Source organism: Morone saxatilis, unplaced genomic scaffold (genome assembly GCF_004916995.1).
Source record: "Morone saxatilis isolate NCDOM2014 unplaced genomic scaffold, NCSU_SB_2.0 Contig21, whole genome shotgun sequence".
NCBI lineage: Eukaryota > Metazoa > Chordata > Actinopteri > Moronidae > Morone > Morone saxatilis.
The window spans coordinates 8,382,376-8,403,396 of record NW_023339774.1 but is presented as its reverse complement, the minus strand read 5'-3'; the positions used below and the strand labels follow the sequence as shown (position 1 = coordinate 8,403,396).

The following is a 21,021-nucleotide window of genomic DNA, read 5'->3' as shown; positions in this document are numbered from 1 at the left end:
CAAAGACGAGGATGAACAATCGCTTGTAATAAACTCCCACTAAGTTAAGTGTACCTTACGTTGGATGAACGCAAACAAAGCTGCTGAGGCAGATGGTGTTCCTGAAGTACTGCAATGATAAGCTACAGTAGCACCGGTCTTCGTGAGCATTGGGAAACATCTCACTGTTGCAGGTCAAAGTCAAATTAAAGGAACGACTCCATAATTTGGGCCTCAAAGCTCTACTGTGTACCACCAGACCACAGACTGATTGTCAGGCTTGGCGACCCTAAACACTAGCGCACCTCAGCTGAGTACTGAGTCCTCTTCTCACTATTTACACACGCCTGCAGGCAAAAGGGTTAAAAGAAGCACAAAGACTTTACTTGAGGAGAATGAAGCAAGCACCATCTCCCCAACGGATGCTTATGAACTCCACAGAATCTATGCTGACATACATACAGCTGACAATTGGATGACTGCGGTCAGACAGCCACTGTAGGGCTGCCACTGATGATTATTTTCATTATAGATTAATCTGAATATTAACAATTAACACCTTTGCTCATTAAAATTCCCCAGAGTCAGAGGTGACATCTTCTTTTGCTTCCTTTTTTTTTGCCACTAACAGTTCAAAACCCAAAGATATTTAATTAATAATAGTTAGGTTTCCTTCCAAATGTAGCTCATAGTTTACTAGAATTTCCATTAAATGTGAAAGCATTGGCGTTTCCATCCACTGCTGTTATGTAAATATTACGATTTAGGCACATCAAGATAAACAGTTGGTGGTGGAACTAATTCTCCAGTCAGGTGCCATTAAGCCACTGCAGAAGAAGATGACATAATGAAAAAAGAGCTGTAGTCAAACCTCAAGCAGTGGAAAACCATGTGGAAACGTGATGGAAATATGAAATGTATGACTTATTTAAAGTCCCACATTGCTCCACACAGGTCTGATGTTTTCAGCTGCTGCAGTTTTTAGTCATGATTTATTTGTTGCATATTGTTTTTATCAAATTCTCCACCTCAGCCTTGCATTAAATTTTTTTTAGCAAATCCGGCTAAAATTTCTACTTGAGTTTCTTTTAATGTGCAAATTGAAAACACTTCAACAATTAATGGTCGTCCGTAATGTTGTCAATTAGATTCCTTTCAAATCACTGAATCGCATCATCCAGCATGCTGGCTCCAGGAAATCGCTCAACATTTGTAAGGAATCAGCCCACACAAGCCAGAGCACAACTTCTTTTTCCAGAGAGCCGTCACCTTCCATCACACTGCCCCCATTACTGCCCAATGCCACTCCCCTCAACCATCATCATCCCAGCAGCTCCACTGCACCGTACACCACACCCATGCACTCACTGAAGCATCACACTTTTACTTTGTTACCAGCAGCACTGCTCAAATGAAGTTAGCCTCAAAGTGATTAGTGATTGCTGCAGTGAACTGTTGTGTGCAGCACTTTCTTTGTTACTAGTTTGTCAGCCTGAATTTATCAATCTCACAATAAGTTCTCTGGTTGCACTGTTGAACACTGTTACTGCAATATTTAATTGAAAATACACAATAGCTTTTACCTGTCTCACCTTGTACAAACTTTATTTTGTAGTATTGTGGTCTTTTATTACATTCCGTTTTAATTTTTTAAGTATTTAAGTTGTTTTATTTTCTTAAAGGCTGATACTTATTTCTGTGCAATGACAGTAAAGGAATTATTATAATAAATAACAATCTTGAAGCAGCACATTTTCCCCGCAGCTGATGCGCGTTTGCCTCGATGTGGGCATTTATGTGCGTGAATTCAGCAGTGTTGATATAATAATAATTTATGCAGCCCCATATGGCAACAACACAGCGGTGACGGAGGTAAGTATGATAGGAAAAACAAAAACACATTCAGCTGTGAACCTGCAACATTTCACAGGACTCATTTTGGCAAGACGTGACAATCGCCTTGTCGTCGGATTGGTCAGACTTGATCCCGACTAGGCTGAAAATTCCCAGAGAGCATGACAACTCACACCTTTTAGTAAATACTAGCTTCTGAAGTGCCAGTTAAAGGACTTTGATGACTGTTATTTCAAAATCCATACTGTTGATTTGTACATGCTGAGTAACACGAAATATTCACAGGGGGCCAGATGTCATTTATTGCATTAGTAACAGATGATATCGTGTCAGCAGCTTTTGCATTAAATGACAGAAAAGACTTTCACTGAGACTCTGTCATGTCTGGTAAATACTGTCCTCTGAAGCAGTATGCAGAAGAGGATAAAGCGTATTTTTCACAGAGCATTAAAGAAACACCAAGAAAACAGCTGCATTTAAATGTTTGAATACTGCAGACTTCCAACACACCCAGAAGCATCCTGTATGTTAACTGCAAATGGCATGCTAATGTTTGCAAATGCTATGAGTGCAATTTCTTAGTGTATACCAAAGGGAACTAAAGAGACAACAGAGGAAAAACATGCGGTACTTGCTCACTGTGATTTAGAAACTGCTTCTTTAAGTGGAGAAATTATAAGGGGCGATTATCTTCCTTACTGATTCAATGTTAAGTCGATAAAATGTCCACATCCATGTCCATGTAATAAGATGTCAACAACATGAAAGTGGAGGTGATACCCTCATCTAGGCCTGGGCAATAAAACAATAGCAATATGTATCGGCAATAGACTCTTCATCTATAACAACAAGAATTTATTTAATTTTTTTAATTAGTTCAATGACAAAAAACCCAAACATTTTATTGGGATTTTTCAGCTATATATCAGCCAGCCCTATCCTCATGTACTTCAATTAACTTTGATCTAGAACTTTAAGACAAATGTATATTTATTAAGAGTTTGCAGCGCTAGACTAATTTTCATGGCAATGATTACCCCTGTGTATTATCGAGTTGATTGCTACGAGGCTGCCCATGCATGAATTCATACTCTCTAGTGGTATGTAAGTTAGTTAGGTGTAAGGAGATGAAAATGCAGGTCTAACCTTGAGCAGCAGTTTGCAGATCTCGTATTTGCCCTTGGCAGCGGCTTCGTGGAGCGGCGTGAACTTCCACAAGTCAGCCACATTGACCGAGGCTCCGTGTCTGACCAGCAGCTCGGCCACCTCGTAGTGACCGTACGAACAGGCGTTATGGAGGGGGACCAGACCACTGTAAGGGAACAACAGCAGTTATACAAACACACAGAATTATATTAATACCTTCCATAACTTGCAGATGACTTTCTAATTTATTATGTAAACCAAAACGGACCAAAATTTGATTATAAATGTTTATTTTTATGTAAACCACAACTTAAGTATCACACCCTTTGTCCTTGGCGTGCACATCGGCCCCGTGGTGCAGCAGGTACTCCACCACCGACACTCTGTTGTAGCCAGCAGCAAAGTGAAGGGGAGTGGAGTGTCGTCCCTCCAGGTCTCTACAATTCACATTCTGAGCCGTACACAATGACTGGAGAGAGGCAGAGGAGGAGACAAAGAGGGAAGATTAAAATTAATTTCAAATTAAAGAGCTGATCAACCAAAGAGCCATGCAGAAATAAATCTATTCTTTATGGCTGCATAACCAATCGTGTAGTAATTGTAATCAAGATTTATTTTAATTATCCTTTTTATTATTTAGCTCTAAAAAGAGAAAGTTCTTCTGGAGAAAGATGTGATTCAAAGTTTAGATCACAAAACACATTTTTTCTCTGATAACTGGGGGAAATCTAATATAATTTACATATAAATACGAACAGGGAACATTTATCTGATCTGCCTTGAATATTTAGTTCAGTTAGCAGGTTTAGTCTCTACATTTCTGTGCCATTTTTCATCATGTTAATTACTTGAAATTTACCTAAAAACATTATGTTATAGCTAGGCCAGATTGAAATATCTCAACGTTTTGATGGAAGGCCCAGAGTGTAACATTTAGGAGGATCTATTGGCAGGAATGGAATATACTATGCAGAGGTATGTTTTCATTGGTGCATAATAACAAAATTGCCTCCTCAGATGTTATTTGTGTTTAGTGCTAATCAGCATGCTTACACACAACAATAAGATGGTGAACAAGGTAAACACTATGACATATAAGTGTGAAACTTGACTGTAGAAAAACATAATCATGTTCTCATTGTCTCATGTTGACGTTACATATAAAGTGGACTGCAATTGACAAAATATAAATGTAAACCCTTTTCCAATGTAAATAAAATAGGAGAAATATCCACAGGGAACATCTTGTAAAGAGGTGATGTGTCATACTTATATACCATCCAGACTCAAAAGTACATCATGATTTTTATTCCCTAAAAAAACACAACCAACAAACCGAAACCAACATCAAACAAGACCAACAGTGCTTCGGAGAAGGCTAGAGAAACAAAGAAAGAGAAAACAGTAACACCGTTCCTCCGCCCACGCTTTATTATTTATGATGAAAAATATATCAGTGAAATGAAATAGGCGGAAAGAAAAGGCATTTATGGACAAACAGCAACAATAATACTGAAGTTATTAACTGAAGTTGAGGAAAAAAATGCATGTCTGCTGAACTGAGGCAGAGCCCTGCTGCCCTGCTGTTCACAGAGAATATCAACGCTACTTTTCTGTAATTTCAGACCCAATTACACCCATAGCTCAGAACTAAGAGGAGACACAGTAGGACATCTATTTTAAAGTTTACTTCCACCACTTTCTAGAATGTTGTTCAAGAGGAAATTAAATGAAACATCCTGCTGGCAGACTTATTCTCCATTATTCCGCACTTAAACTGCAGTGTGGCTTCTGTTTATTAGGGCTGTGTAATCTGCACCAGGGCGAGTGTGACGTGAGTTCTGCATAGAATTAAAATGATGTGATTAGCTTTTAGTTTTCTTGTAGACATTAGGTTTTCACGGCAGGAACATTGGTAGGTATGTGGAGACGTGCTGGTGCGGGTACGATGAAATGGGGTCATTTATGGATCAATTTCAGTGCTGCAGCTACTTCTTCTTTTTGAGGCTGTTACAAAGATATTTCTATCAATATAATGAGACATTTTCTGTAATCATACTCGCTGACATGACAAGTACACGGTGTCCAACTGGGTTTTTTCCATTTCACAATCTAAATATATAAATGTACAAGAGTAAAGAAGACTCTACATATAGCAGCAATATCAGTAATAATCAATGTAGAGCTGCAACGTTTAGTCGATAAATCCATTAGCTGACTAACAGAACTTGAAACTGCAACTATTAAATCAAATTATTGTTTTAATAATTTCTTAAAGCAAGGGGATCAAACTAAAGTGAGAATTTCATTATTTTCTTTTCTTTTCTTTTTTTTATTTATTATTTTATATATGATAGCAAACTGACCATCTTTTGGCCTGTTGTTCAGACAAAACAAAACACAGAAGGACTTCACACTGGGCTGTGGGGAATCATATATTTTCACCCTTTCCTGATATTTTATAGACAAAACGATTGATTAATTAATCAAGAAGATTACCTGATTAATCAATGATAATTAACTTTAATTGCAACTCCAAAAAGAGAAATTAATTTCTACAGCAAAACTTTATATAAACAAATCCCCATCTCTATTTGCTTCAGTCCCCAAAAGGTTGCCTACACTGAAGGGTGAATCTCATTTAAATGGTGCATTAGATAAAGACAACATGCTGGGGTTTGCAATTCACATAGTTGCTAAAAGCTCCACTTTGTTCACCAGCTAGTCTTTAACTGTGTCTGTCTGTTGTTTGGTGCTAAGCAGGTAGCGCACAGCTGCTTTATTGAGCTTCTTCTCTGAAAAAAGCTGCCTGCTGCAGCACAAAGCAATGCTATGTGAGCGCTGAGAGCGAACCAAAACAGTTGTGTGCCGAACAATGAATTGAAACTCACTCACTACAAAAGGTCACTACGAGGACCCCGTTCATAGTGTCATTTGATACATTATTATAGCTACTATGTCTCAAATAAATGTCTTTCTTAGTACATGTAGCTGTAGTTTCTGTAATGTGGAGCAATAAATAACAGAGCACATCATTTATAATGATATTTACTGCTTTGAATGATGTAGAAAATGTTTCTGAATGACACAACCCCGCTCTTTTTTTTACCTGTCGTCTGGGGTGATCATCTCAACATTTAAACTGATGGCAGGAATCAGTTCAGGAACAGTGTTATTTTTCTTAAAACGTCAATCCGTAGCTCCGCCATACTGTTAACCCTAGTCCGTGTATGTGTGTGTGTGTGTGTGTGTGTGTCAGGTAAAAAGAGACTGACAGAAAGCCAGACCGGAGATCATCGTCTGTTCTGCTACGATCCCCTGCCAACCTGCCAAAGCATCACACTTCAGAGGATGACAGACCCTCTTCATCTGGATAACCCCATTACTGTCTGTCTCTGCGGGTAAAGACGCAGATTTCCACTCTACACCAAATACTTCTGTCAAATACTTTAGCGAATCTCACCAGGTCCTGACATTTGGTGGGTGGTTTTATCCAAGGCATATTATAGTGCATCATAAGCGCCTACATTTTTAACACGAGTGGGCCCAGTGCAAATCAAACTGCTAACAGTGGCGGCATACTGGGCTACAGACAATGATTGTGATTATACTGAACTGTTATGGTGGAAAATCTTATGAGATGGGAAATCTGGCTTTTAACAACAAGAAAGGTTTGCAGTTTTACTGGAATCAATGTGGACAACAATACAAAGACATGAGCAGAAAACATTTGATATCCACCTGACATTTAACAAAAATCACTCCAACCAGAACTCCATAAAAGCAACAAGAACAGCCTCAAAGGTCAGAACATTTTCTTCTGTTTTCATTTAAAAATAAAAAGCCTGCGTTGGCGGACAAGATTATCTGTGCCAAAATTTCAATGAGTCGCTGTCAAATTTAAATTATCATAATTAGTTTTTAGCCCATCTTCGTAATTAATGAAAGTCTTTCATTACTAGTTAAACAATTAGTTTTTTTTTAGATTTAAGGAGAGTAAAGTAACATATTTCTCATGGTTTTGGGTGTCTGAGCATTTTTAAGGTTTATAAAATTCAGCAGCTGGTCAAGTTTCATACATTTTTCTGGACAGGATCCCACATTATTTTCAAATCATAATGAGGCAATTAAAAACGATTTCTGCTCCCTCAGAGCAAATTATTCCCCACGACTGGTGTCATTACACATACCAAGGATACTGAGGTCATGTTCTTTTTTCCATGTCCATTTCCATTTTTCACATGAGGGCAATGTTGATTGTTTGGAGCAGAAAGAATTGTCTCTTTTCTCTCATTTAACTCTTTACTACCCACCACTTTCCGGGTGTTGTCTGCCTCAATGAAAGCAAATTGATTATTTTTAATTGGTAAACCCTTGCATTGAACTCAGACATAAAGCGTTGATTATGTTGTTGGTCTGAAGGCAGAGAGACACCATATATACTGTATCCCAATGTTTCATTTGCATACTTTCTAGGCAGTGCATCTGCAGGACATATTTACCACAAGTGAGTCATCCATACAAAAAAAAAAGAAGATTGGGGTGACAAATAACAACCAAACTACCTTGACAGTGTCCAGGTCTCCGGCTTTAGCAGCTTCCAGAAGTCTGTAGTCCACATCTGAGTTTCTCACCGGCACGTTCTCTACAGGGCAGAACACACAGGAGAACATAGATGAAACAAGGCTTAGAACAAACACTTGTAAAAGCGAAATGAAATGATATTAGACAAAAGTCACACAGGATGTCACGGCTGCATGGGTTGTGCCACAGAGCTAGAGCAGTGGTACTCTCAGTTCACTTTACACACATACATGTCAGTTTGTGGACAACTTAAAGGGCAGGCATCTTGCATCAGAAAATGTCAAACAACTTACAAAACTAGATTTTCTGTTAAAAATGTTGTTAAATTAGCAAATTTCTACAATCATCGCTTTTGATTTTCACCTTGATAATAACTGACAGAAGAGAATGATTCACCCTCTTCCTGTCACTCCATACAGCAGAACGTACAACTGACTAATGAATCTTTGAGAATACTCTTTCTTTGGGAGAGAATTTTGCTCTTGATGATTACAATGCTGTGTTTGGCAGATCTGCTGGAGGTCTCTCCACAGCCGCTCTCATTAAAGCAACAGTTTGACATATAGAGAAACATATTGTTCAGTTCCTTTTTGTTATATGGCTACAGACAGTAGCCAGTTAGCCTAGCTCATTCTAGGAGGAGGGGAAAGCAGCTAGCCTGGATGGTGAAAGGGTGAAAATAAACATAAATAAATAATCCAGCACATCTAAATCGCACACTAATTAAAACATTATATATCTTCTCTAATCCGTGCAAACACAGACACATTGTGGTTTTCCAGAGGGTTATGTGTCAGGCATGACATGGCAAAGTAACTTCTTGGAGTTTCAGCTGGCAACCTCACAGTTCTTCTTTTTTACAATTTAAACAAATGAGATGTTAATTAGTAAGTTTTGCCAGTGCTGGTAGGTGGTGGATTTTAATTTTGTTACCTTTGGAGAGAGCTCGGCTAGGCTGTTTTCCTTCTTTCAACTCTTTATAAAGCGTAGCTTAGCATTTAACGGACTTCATGTTTACCCAACGTGAAAGTGGTATTCATTTTCTCCCCCTACTTGCAGAGAAAGCGAATAAGTGCATTTCCCAAAAGGACAAACACTTTAATATAACCACATGCAGTTACATCTGCCATGTGGCAGGTTTTTTTTGCAGATTTTTATTTATTCATTCAAGTGCTCACACGTCATTTGATAGATTATCACATGCACACGCAATAAATGTTTGCCACAGTATGAGACCAGTTAAAGATACTGGGTTGTTTGTTGATTGGCTGGTTAAATCTGCACCTTCAGCCTAGAAAACTATTAATACTGACCTTTTAAAAACATTTTCCATTAATCCCACTGTTGCTAACTACTGCATAGCAACCAAAACACTGCACCTGCACATCTGCACACCCAGCCACCCACACATACACACAAAGGGGGCTTACCGTTAAGTATTTGCTGAACAGCTTCATTTCCCATTTGAGCAGCAGTGAAGCCCTGCAGTGACACCAGCGAGGCGTCTGCCCCGTATCCTAGCAACAGCCGGCAGGTCTGGAGGTGGCCTGCCAGTGCGGCGCGGTGCAAAGCTGTCTGACCCAGCGTGTCCAGGGCGTTCACCTGCAAACACAAACACCTTTGTACTGTGGTACTTGAAAGGACCTTCAGTTGTTCCCCTGAAACTGCCTCATTTCTTTAAGAAAACATCCACTTTTAAATGCTCTTAAAACTGCCATTTTATTAAATGTTATTTTTAATGGAAATTATGTAATTTACTTTTCTGGTTAACTTATTTTCCCTCAAATAGCCTAATCAGAATGTCAGGTTCAGCTAATAATTTCATACATTTTGTCAACCTGTAATTACAAGTTTCCACCTGGATGAAGTTCTGATCTGAGACACTGATCGGCAAAGATCTGACCGTTACATACTTCCTTAGCTTTTCTATAAAAAATACAACCAATAAAATTAGATATTTGAAAATGTTTAAATATGTAAAACAAACATGTGGTCCTCTTTGATAGCACTTGTTTTGTGTCTCAAATAACATCACACCAGCCCTAATTGGCTGGCACCAGTGCCGTCTATGTCAGAAGGGGATGGGACTCCCTCCTTTTTTTCGCCCAGTAGCTGCATGCAATTAAAGCTTTTTAGCGAATTCACCCCCGCTAGGGTCTGCAGCACACTAGTTAACCATGGCTACATCTCAAGAGACAGACGAGGGATGCGAGGGTTTTGGCTTCAGAGATTGTGGGTCGGAGTCAGTTGACTCTGAGCACCTCTGAGTCCATCTTCCTGGCTAACTCTTGCGGGGCTTCAAAGCCCTCCGCTGCCGAGGCACGTAACCAACCCTCCCTGTCGTCTTTACTGGATGGAAACTGCCTATCTTCCCGGAGCTAAGATAAGCCCTACAGCGAGAAACATCCCATCATGGGAGTCTCCCTGTTGGACTGTGAGGGGCCAGATGCCCCCGATAGAGCCCAGACATAGACCCACCTTCACCCAGAGGCTCTCCCCTCTTCCTTGGATCCGTTTCTCCCCTCAAAGACAGACCGCTTCCAGTCTATCCTCACTGATAAATGTTACAAGGCTCTGTCAGTGAGAGCCCTCAAGATACCGCAGATTCCTCCTTGTGGGAAGAAATTTGCATTATAACCGACCACATCCTTTGTCTCCATGAAGTGGCCATACAAGCTACAGGAAGAGCCATGGGCCTGATGGTTCTTCAGGAGAGAGTGCACTGTCCTTCAGGGTCTCTTCGGCTCAGCTGTCACTTCCATGCAGAAGAGATGTGACGAGAAAAAGAGAGATGATGAGGCGCTGAAAATTTGCCTACCGAGGAAGACTCAGCCCACCGCTCCCACGCCCCCATGCCAGTCTGGCTGTCTCTTACTCAGCTCCTGCTTTTAGGATCCCCAAAGTATTTAAAGCGCAGGCAGCCCCCCAGGCCTCCCCAGGTCATCATGTTTTGGTGAGGATGAAATATTCCACCATAGTGGCTTACATCAACAGGCGGGGGGAGGATGAGTTCCCTCAAGTTACACACACTCGCACACAGACTGATAGTTTGGAGCAGGGTGCACCTGCAGACTCTGAGAGCGACACATGTACTAGGCATTCTAAATTACGGGAATAATCTGTTTACCCAGGGGAAACCCACTGTACGCAGACTGGAAGCTTCAACTCCAAGAGGTGAAACAGCTTTGGTCGTGGTTTGGTCAGGCAATCGTGGACGTTTACGCAACAGTGGAGAATGCGTATTGCCCCCTGTTCTTTTCTCTACACAACTAGAGGGCTCCGCAGGGGGTGGATGCACTGGAACACAAGTAGCTGAAGACTGTCCTGTATGTTTTCCCCCCAGTCCATGATCCTGATAGTGCACGTTGGCCAGGGAAGCACTGGCTAGCGGAGCTTTATCTACTGTCTGGCTGTTAGCACTTCGCAGAGACCTGCTGTCTCAGGCAAGGGGGGAAATATTCTACCCCGACCCAGAGGGGCTAGCTCTGTGGGCTTGACCTGTGAGTGGTTCAACCTGAATACAGGTGGACTCCCTCATAGTGTTATTGACACTATTCAGTGCGCCAGAGCCTCTTTGACGAGGACGTTACATGAGCATGAATGGCATGTGTTTGAGAGCTGGTGCTCAGAGTCACAAGCTGTTCTTTTTTAGTGTTCTGTAGCAGTTCTGTCATTTTCACAGCACCTTATTGAGAAAGGTAAGGACTTCTCAACCATCAAGGTGTACTTGGCAGCTCTTTCTGCCTGGCCCCATCATGGGATTTTCCCCCTGTACTAGATGCTCTCTCCTGTTCCCCTTTTGAACCACTGGAACAAGTAGAGGTGAAAATGTTGTCCCTGAAGACGGCCTTATTGCTAGCTTAAGCCTCGGTTAGCCTGGCCTTTATCCCGAAGGTTATGGGCTCATGCTCCTCGCTTTTTATACCCCGGCACAGGCGTTTTAATACTCGTGCACTATGAATTTATTTGGACAGGACCCAGGGTTTCAGACAGGCTGACCAGTTATTTGTGTCTTGGGCAAAACGACATGAGGGAAAGCCTGTGTCCAAGCAGCGGAGGCGTTCCCATAGCGAGACACTCACTTCTAATCAGAGAACCGGGGTTATATTTATAACCTTGGGTTATGTGGATTCTGTGAAGTACATTAAATGACCAAAAAAAAGAAATGTCAAATATGATCCTGGAAGATGTAGAAATGGTTACCTTTAATTATTACATACTGTGGTTCAGTTAATAGCTATGTTTGGGACCATGTTAAAAATGGAAATATCTATATAATTTTCAATTCTACTTTCTGTTAATGTAAATCTGTGCTCCTTCCATACTGAATGTCATCCTGTATATAGGATATATATATTTGAAATGGATTAAGGCGGAAGTAAAGAGATAAATAGATAATTGGATGAGGATGAAGATGAAGATAAGTCTAACCTTGGCACCGTGTTTCTGTAGCACCTCCATAATGTCATTATGAGCACGCTCTGCTGCCACATGGAGAGGAGTCATGAAACTACAGAGACGAGAGAAAAGGAGGAGATAAAGGTGAGCGTGTTCAACATTAGTATGTGTTGTTTCTGTTCATGCATACATGCAGTAAACACTTAGACATCTAGTCATCTAGTGTGCAACTGTTTTAATTAAGAAACACTGTCAAACAACAACAGTCTTCGTTTTCTCTGTAACTCTATGATGAACCATTACACTCCTTCAGTGCAAAAATACCAATATCAATTTATTAACATCTTGTATAAAAAGATAACCATGAGCTCCATTTATGAGCAGATAAAAACAGTACTCACTCTTTATTCTTCTCATTTACGTTGGCGCCTTTCCTCAACAGCAGCTCCGTCACCTGTTTCCTCTTCGGGTGCGGCGATGCTACTGCACAATGCTAACACACACACAGAAACATCATCTTAGCACCTGTACGCCAATGAAGGAATTACAATCAAGTGTATGTTTATCTTACCAGCGCAGTCTCGTGTGTGTGAGGGTGTTTGAAATTGATGATCTCCAGCGCCAGGGTTTTCTTAGCCTTGGCCATGTCAGCTTCCCGAGCAGCTTGAAGCAGTGAGTGGCCCTTAAACTCATCTGAACACACACAAAATGTCAACATGTCAGGAACAGAGAGAACAGCCTCAGTTTCAGTTTGAAGAACAATTTTAAAGTTTATTTTGACAGGTTTCCTACAAATCCAAAAGTTGCATGAGTATGTAACACACAGCAGAGCATCTGGGGCTTCAACTGAATGAAAAGCTTGACCAAAACAGGAGTTACGAGGTTCTCACCCAACCGTAACAATACATTCTTTCACTTGCAATGACCTTGCAGCATACCGATACTACAGAGTTTTCTACAGCAAGCTAATAACTTCTGATGCAACAGTCTGTGTGCTGGAGTTGGAGCGGAAACAAGTGATTTTCCCCCAGAGGACTGAAAATTACAAACAACAAACTATTTTGCTTCAGAAGCATTTCAAGCTGCATAAAAGGAGCCTGTTGAAGTCTATCTACCGACTGAGCAGCAGCATTCATGCATACATAATCAGACATTCAGACAAATGGTATGAGCGCCACACAGAAGTCACATCTTCAAGGGAAAGTGGTCAAGAGAGAGAAAATCAACACCACAAGCAGCATCTGCAGTTTATTTCTTTAAGAGAAACTTGAAGTCATTTTTCATCCGTGTTAGTTTGCCTTAGTGCCTCCTAAACTTTTGGGTTTTGTGACCCTTAAAAATAAAGAAATGTCTGCTTTTGAGAACTCATCAATGCTAACAGCCTTGGTATGGACATCTGCTGTGAACAGTTGAACCAAAGGGATATTTTCTTCTCTGAAGTATCCATTATTTCTTAAAAAAGGATCGTGAGCATAATTTTGTACAACAGAAACTGTTGAAAGCCTTTAAAGATGCTTCAGATAGGAGATCCATTACGGTGAACATTTAATCTGATTTATAAATTGTTGTTATTGTTGTTGCATTAAATGACCAGCATCCAGGATTTGACAACATCAACCAATCAAATCTACATGAAGTCCATGGTTTTATGTATTTCCTCAGCTTCCTATTAACTCAATGATGTTATTCATAATCCATAGGGACCTTTTAAAGGAAGAAACTTGATTGGAAACTTGGGAAATGCTAAAAATTGAAGGTTGATACCACTCTCATATCATTTTAGCCTGGATTTGTCCAAAAGGTAATATAACCCACCTTCCACTATTTAACATGTCACACCTTACTTCTTTAATTTGTACAAAAACTATAAAATTGATGGGATGTGGTTTTACAGGTGGTTGTGTGCTGGACTATTTCTTGGGGCAGTCACTGTCTCCACTGGTTGCCTGGCAGCAAGGAAGTGATAAGCGTATTTCCCAAAATGTGAAACTATTCCGATTAAATACTATACATGGATTACTTATTTAAGACCAGATACCCTGAACTATTTTCACATCTCTTTGTCATCTGGGCAAACAAGATTTTTTTATATATTGAGTTTCTAATGTCAGTAAAAAAAAAAAAATTGTATCCCACATCCGTATTCATAACAGAGAAAAAGGCTTAATGTCAGCGTATCAAAGGTTCAATAAAACTAATTTTAACTGCTTTTCACAGTCTGTGCTGCTCAGATAACAATTCCCTTCAGAAAAAGAAAAAAGGCTGGCGCAGAATTTAGTCTGAACTCTTGCGATCTATACCTACCCCAAACACAGAGAGACACACCCTATAAGCTATTGTCTAATTAGGTGGAACACCCCTTTACCAGCTAGAGGACACATCGACACATTAGAAGTATACAATACATACCCAAACATAAAATACATAGCATGACATAAAAGAATACCACGGAGTACGTCGGACTTTGAAAACAAATATCTTCAGTTTTAGATTTGTATTCCTGTGACGAGTCTTGTTGCAGCAAATGACCCGCTGAGGCACGTTTTCAAAGAAACACCCTCATCAAAGAACAAACAACTAACAGGAGCAATTGTCCTGCAGTTGCAAACAAACTTAAGATGGCGTGTGATTCGTGTAGCATTTGATTTTTGTTCTGATCTGCCTCATTACAAAGATAAAGCAACAAGTGCAGTGGCAAGAGAGCTGACTCACTAATTAACTTTCAAAGACTTGCAGAGAGCTTTCTGGCAGAGACAAAGACTTGGCTTGTCTGCCTTGACTCTGTGGTTGCTGCAGACGTAAAGGAAATCACTGTAATTAATTGTAGAGCTCTCTCTGTTTAATTAACACATCATACATCTGCAAAATGCTCCATTAAGAGAACACATCTGTGGGGATGTAGAGTTTTTTTTTACACCTGCACAAATGCAAGTCTAATGTTCCAAACATAAATAAACCAAACCAGTATTTTTAAAAGCAACAGTGGAGAAGAAGAGTAAAATTGTGAATTTTTTTTTTTTTTTTAATACACATCAGAATCGCTTTGAAATTCAAATGGAACATGATGTATGGTTCTTGAAGGATATTTGGAGTGAAAGGTTTCTGAAAATTGCCCACAGCCTCATATCTTGAGGTGAAGGTGTAGTGCTTCTATGAATGAGCTACTTTTTTTTTTCAAAAGGCAGGAAAAAAAAGGTTATAAATGGGACTAACTCACTACTGACTGGGGAAATAATGGACTTCCTGAATAACTCTACCTGTATCAGTTTTTATGCCAGCGTATGTAGTGTGTGTGTCTGCATACATTTACACACAGAGGCTGAGCTTTTTCCAGGATCCTTTGCACTTAATTGTGTTCTGCTTGCTTTCTTTAGGAAGTGTAAAGTGTTTATGTAGAGTACATCTTCCAACTTGTTTAATCATCCAAGCTGCAAGATGGTTTCTTCCTTTGGATTATATACTTTTCTGTGTACGCAGCCCAATTACAAGCTAAGCAGGGTTCTTTTTTCTTACATAAGAGATTTTGGTACTAAGGACCAAAACTCTTGTTCATGTTTTAAACAGTTTCTAAAAATAATGGACTTGTCTGCACTTTTCCTCTGTGGTGTTTCATCCATTTGAGCACGCATGAAAGAAACAGCTGAATATAAGCAGCAGTCGAGTCCAAGCATGTGGAATTGCTGGCTATGAAATGTTAGTATGTCAAACACATAATTGCTTTATTTCAGCTCTCAGTCCTCTAATTAAAAGACTGATATTCACCTTTTAGATTGTCTCAATGCTGAAATAAGTTCAAATCAAATGTTCCAAACATAACTGTTGTAAATACACCCTTCCTGAAACAACCTATTCATTAATTCAGCACCATGACACATTTAGCAGCGCTGTACACTGCAGCTGCACTTTATGTAAATTAAGTACCACACTCACATGTAAGTCTCTCTTTCAGCTCAGGAGTGGGCGCCATGTCCACAGAGCTCTTGCTGTGGCAGTTGAGCAGGGTCGGGTCAGCCCCGTGGCTCAGCAGTAGAGAGCAGACCTCCACTCTGTTTTTAGATGCGGCTTCATGGAGTGGGGTGAACTGCCATAGATCCATGGCGTTCACACATGCTCCATGCTGAAAAAAATGATGGATGAATAAATGGGGGAGAAGCAGCAAGTAACAGGACGAAAGAGAGGACAACAAAGTTTGGGTTGTTTTGAAATATTTTTTTGACTAGTTCTAAAGGGAGGTAAGCAGTCAGCCCTTACACACACTATACACAAATACTGGCGCAAAGCTGTTACTTGTTTTTAATAAAATCCACAAAACAGTGGGACTTGATTCTCTTTGGATTCATTTCCATTTTTGGGGGGAAAATCATAACCAAATGAATGAAGAATCATGTGCCACTGCCTCGGTAAATACTGAGCTAGTATGTGTGAGTGTGTGAGTGTGTACCTTTAGCAGCAGCTCAGTAACTTCATAGTGTCCATAGGAGCAGGCATTATGTAGAGGCACCAGACCACTGGAAGTGCAAAACAAAGCTGTCTAATTAACAATAATTATACATTTTAACTATTCAAAAACAGAACTTAACACCATCATTCATTACCTGTCCATTATATTTTTCTTCTTTAGTTCAGTTATGAATTTTGTAACAAGACCAAGAGTCTACAGCCATGTTAGCAACTCTGTAAGGCTGTACTTAGGCACAGCTGTGCTTTGAGCTAACATGCTGATGTTTAGCAGGTATAACAATCCCATGTTCACCATATTAGTTTAGCATGTTAGCATACTAACATTTAACAATTAGCACTAAACATTAAAGAACAGTAGAGGCTAATGGGATGTCATTAGGTATCGGTTAAACAAACTTTGACCTCACAGTGGCGCTAGGAGAATAGTCAGAGGATCACCGCAAGTCAGTAAGGAGCATCCTCTGGGGACAGTGAATGTCTGTACAAAACCTGTATGTAACAGTTGTCAGTGTGGACCAAAGTGGTGGACCAACAGACAAACCAACATTATGATCCTGACAGCAACGCTGCTAGCATGGCTTAAATTCAATACTTTCACCAAATAAATTCTGATTTACTTCTACCTCTCTATGCTCTAATATCAGAGGATGTACATTTTCTGCCTAAATCTTATGAGCTTAATTTTAGTTTTAATAACATCAATTGAAGCCAACAGCTGGAATTAGTCTTAAATAGCAACTACACTTGAAACTCCCAAACCTACAATCAAAATGAATCACGTCTCAGTAAGTGCACGGCCTAGTTTTATCTCAGATTTATTCAGAAATTAATTCTGATGCATAATGCAGGATACATTTGACAACATTAATAGAATTCCATTCAGTATTTCATGTGGTATGTTCATCCAATCAAGTGCAGCAAGGACTCTTGATGATATCTCAGGAATGGAAAGCACAGTTGATCATATATTAACCAGCATACTTGCTACCACTACTGCCACTGAAATATGGTATTATAGATTTAGATCTTAAAAAAGTCAAAATTCTGGCACACTGCCCTCCCATTTCCTGTCTTCCTTTAAACCCTCTTTACTATTTTGTTTTAATTTATTTGTACGTACCCTTTGTCCTTGGCGTGAACATCTGCTCCGTGCTGTAGTAACAGCTGAACTATCCTCACCCTGTTGTATCCTGCTGCCAGGTGAAGTGGAGTGGACTGGAGACACAGGGAGAGACACAGAAAGAGACAAAGGGGGACAATAAGAGCAAGAGGAAAGAGAGAAAGTAGAGGCGGGGGGGGGTAGGTGGGAGGAGAAAAAAAAATAGAAAAATATAAAGTATTAGCCCACATGTTCGTTCTACAGCACGACAGCCTATCATCATGCTTTCATAAAATCAATGTCTTGACATCACATGTATACAAGGAGTCCAATAAGGAGGACACATTCTGGTTCTCTGTGAGTGGCCAGATGTACAACATTTCAGAGAGAAATGGGTTTTACCACAACTGAACAGGGATAACACCTGACTATAATGTATTTCCTCCATTAAACTGATGAAAAGCTGCAGTTCTGAATGCTTTAAGATGGTACTGAGGTAAGATGGCTTCAGCTGTCTGTGCAAAGTTTCTTCCATATTCTCTCAGCAAAGGCCATTCCTCCTCAAAGCTGGAGTGACACCCAGACTGGTGGAGAAATGTTACGGCTGCGAGAATGTCCCCATTATTCAGTCAAATGGAACTTGTGACAGGAAAAAAAGTAATGGAAAACCTGCCCGTAAGTCATGATATAAAAGCCATTTTACAACACTGGATGTACTAGAGATCACATTGTGAATATGACTGGGATTAAAGCTTCTACATGCAGCAGGCAGATATAAATGGTCTTAGATAGTGCATGTGGAGCTAACTGGGATTGTGTTGCATTTTTGGGCAAGTGCATCAAGTCCATTTCACACATGCCACATGACCTTCCAGAAACTTTCTGTCTGAGTCATGCTCCAGACAGTCAGTCCATATTCCAGAAAAGCTGACACAACAGTTATTGGTCTACAAAACCAACTAAAATTCCTCTGAATGAAACGCTTCACAATGCTACTGTGAGAAAACAGTTTAAGACTCCTGGGTAAAAGTGCCACAATTTAGTCTAGAAAAAAAAATGCATTTCTTTTGCATCCCAAATTGTACTCCTATTGTATTGGACTAGCAGTAGAAATCTCAAATACCAAAAATCTGGGCACACAAAATCAAAAGGATCTTAATAGCTAGATACCACTGGTGGAAACTGAGAAAACATGTTTTCTTCCAAGTAATGATGCACTGATCCAGCTTTTGTGTTCTCCAATACCAATTCTAAATTTGGGATATTTGCTGATACCAAGTACCGATGGGATACCAATGCTCTCAAAAAATGTAAATCTGTGAAACACTTTGTAATCATTTATGTACGGTAACATGAGATTAGAGATTGCTGTGGCACTAAAAACTAAGTGAGCAGTATGCTATGATGCTATGACAGAATGAATGGAAAAACAAAATGTTATAATGGCATTGACAAAGAAACTATTATGTGTGGATTGGTCACTTTGTGGCTAATACTCAGTTTGCTTCATAATGCACAGATACCACTCCAGCATATGTGATCAGTGCATTTCTAGTTGTATGATGATATAAATGTTTTCCTATCAGACCTATCTAATTCTACTGTATCATGTACTGCTTGTTTATTTTAGAAACCAGAACATTCTTTGCTTCGTTCACAAAATTTTTGTTTTAAAATGACTGCCTACTAACCATTCTACAAGTCACCCGAGCAGAGGATGACATCAAGGAAGAAAGAAGTTCATTGTGTGGTATTTTTTCTCAAAGAAAAACCATTCTAAATGGAGATATTCTTTAAATAATGGTTGGTTTATGTGTGAAAAGGGCTTAACCCATCCTCTTAAACACAATAACCTATGCATTTGGCCACTATATTTTCATTCCACCTGTTTTCAGTGACGTAACAACAAGATCCCACACGGTGATGGCATGGAAAGAGGTTGCCTGATTTATCAACTTTACATTTTTTCCCCATAGGAGGTAAATAAAGAGGAGTTCTTGTTTTTTTTATATGACCCTTAAAAGCTATCGCAGCCACATGTGACTGCTCCATGGCTTTTTAGACTCTACGTCCTTGTGTGACAAGATCTGTCTCAACATCATCATCATCAGCATCAGCATCAGCATGTGAGCTGAACCGGCTACACCGATTGGCCGGCCAATTGTCAATGAGGTAACAACTCTCGACTCTTTTTTTAGTGCCATTACCCCCTGGGATCTGGTGTGAAAGTGCAAATATTCCTCCACATCATGCATACAGTCATGTCATCGCAATGCAAGTGAATCTGCTCTGAAAGAAGAACGCTGGTGAGTCGTGACTGTGGGGCAGCAACAGGCTGACGATGTCGGTGAGGAAGTAAAGTGTTGGAGCTGGTGATATGATGGCTGCACAGTGGCACACTTCAGATCTTACGACAAAACATCAGCATGATCTCAATCCAACAAACCAACTACAACCTCAAAACAGTGCATCAATCTGAGCTGAGCAATCCAGCTGCAGGCAAACAACTTACCAGCATTTTTTGGGATGTCAACTGCTATCAATGTCGGCAAAAACATTAACAAAACAAGGAAGAAAAACGACAAAAACAAAATAGCACAGAAATCAAATAATGATGCCAGTATACAGAAATGCTACAGTATAACAGACCACAGCATGTGGCTTGACCACAACCACTGGCTGGATTATACAGAATACTGGTATTGGTGTCCTAGATATGCTCATGGATCACTTAAAGAGGATAATTTCTCTTTAAGAAGTCAGGCTAGAACATTATTTCATAAGCCATGATGCAAAACCTGGGCAACATCACAAATATAAATATTGTTTACAAAGCACTGGGTTTCAAAGTGGAACTTCTCTTACTTTTAACTTTTTTCACAAACCAAATGAAGAAAATGCAAATATTCTCACTGTTGGCTCCCTATTTTGTAAGTTACGCAGCATGGGTTCAAAAGGTTATACGGACACGGGACTGGAACTCGTACCAAAGAAGGAATAAGTTTAACTTTGATCCAAAAAATGGCAGTAGTGGTTGCAACCAAAGCTGTTTTTATCCGACAAAAGTGAAAATTTAGCTCCAGGTGCTTTAGCTTTGAGCCAATCTCCTGCTTGGTGTTGCCCAGACGTCAGAGGAGATCTTGAAAAATAGATCAACTTTGGCGATCTCTGCTGCTCCCTAAGGAGTTCAGCTCAGATGCGGCAGTGGCAGTGAAGCAGAGAGGCAGAGCTGGGTGGACAGATGGTACACTCGTATTTACAGGATGTGACAGCAGCATTTGGAAGAAGCAGGACATGGTACACAGTTAGTCATCATCCTCATTTTAAATGCACTGTCGTTCTGTGTGTGTGTCTGCTTGTGCCTGTGTACGTGTTACTGCAATTTTTTGTGGATATACACAAACACAAAAAAATGTGTAAAGCATTAATCCGGTCTTCAGTACATTTTAAAGCTTTAGCTACCAGTGAGTCATCAATTAGGCCTTACACACACACACACA

At 40.0% G+C, this 21,021-nt stretch overlaps 1 protein-coding gene across 1 annotated transcript in view; it reads right to left on the bottom strand.

Annotated features, from left to right (window-relative positions):
- Positions 1–21,021, bottom strand: part of LOC118332475 (poly [ADP-ribose] polymerase tankyrase-1-like) — a gene marked incomplete in the record, with an annotated part of 81,481 nt that overhangs the window by 20,240 nt on the left and 40,220 nt on the right. Inside the window, 10 exon segments of the mRNA XM_035667779.1 lie at positions 2,980–3,145; positions 3,303–3,448; positions 7,545–7,624; positions 8,994–9,165; positions 11,995–12,073; positions 12,363–12,454; positions 12,533–12,654; positions 15,892–16,078; positions 16,403–16,469; positions 17,543–17,637. Of these exon segments, the coding sequence (XP_035523672.1) occupies positions 2,980–3,145; positions 3,303–3,448; positions 7,545–7,624; positions 8,994–9,165; positions 11,995–12,073; positions 12,363–12,454; positions 12,533–12,654; positions 15,892–16,078; positions 16,403–16,469; positions 17,543–17,637 (1,206 nt within the window).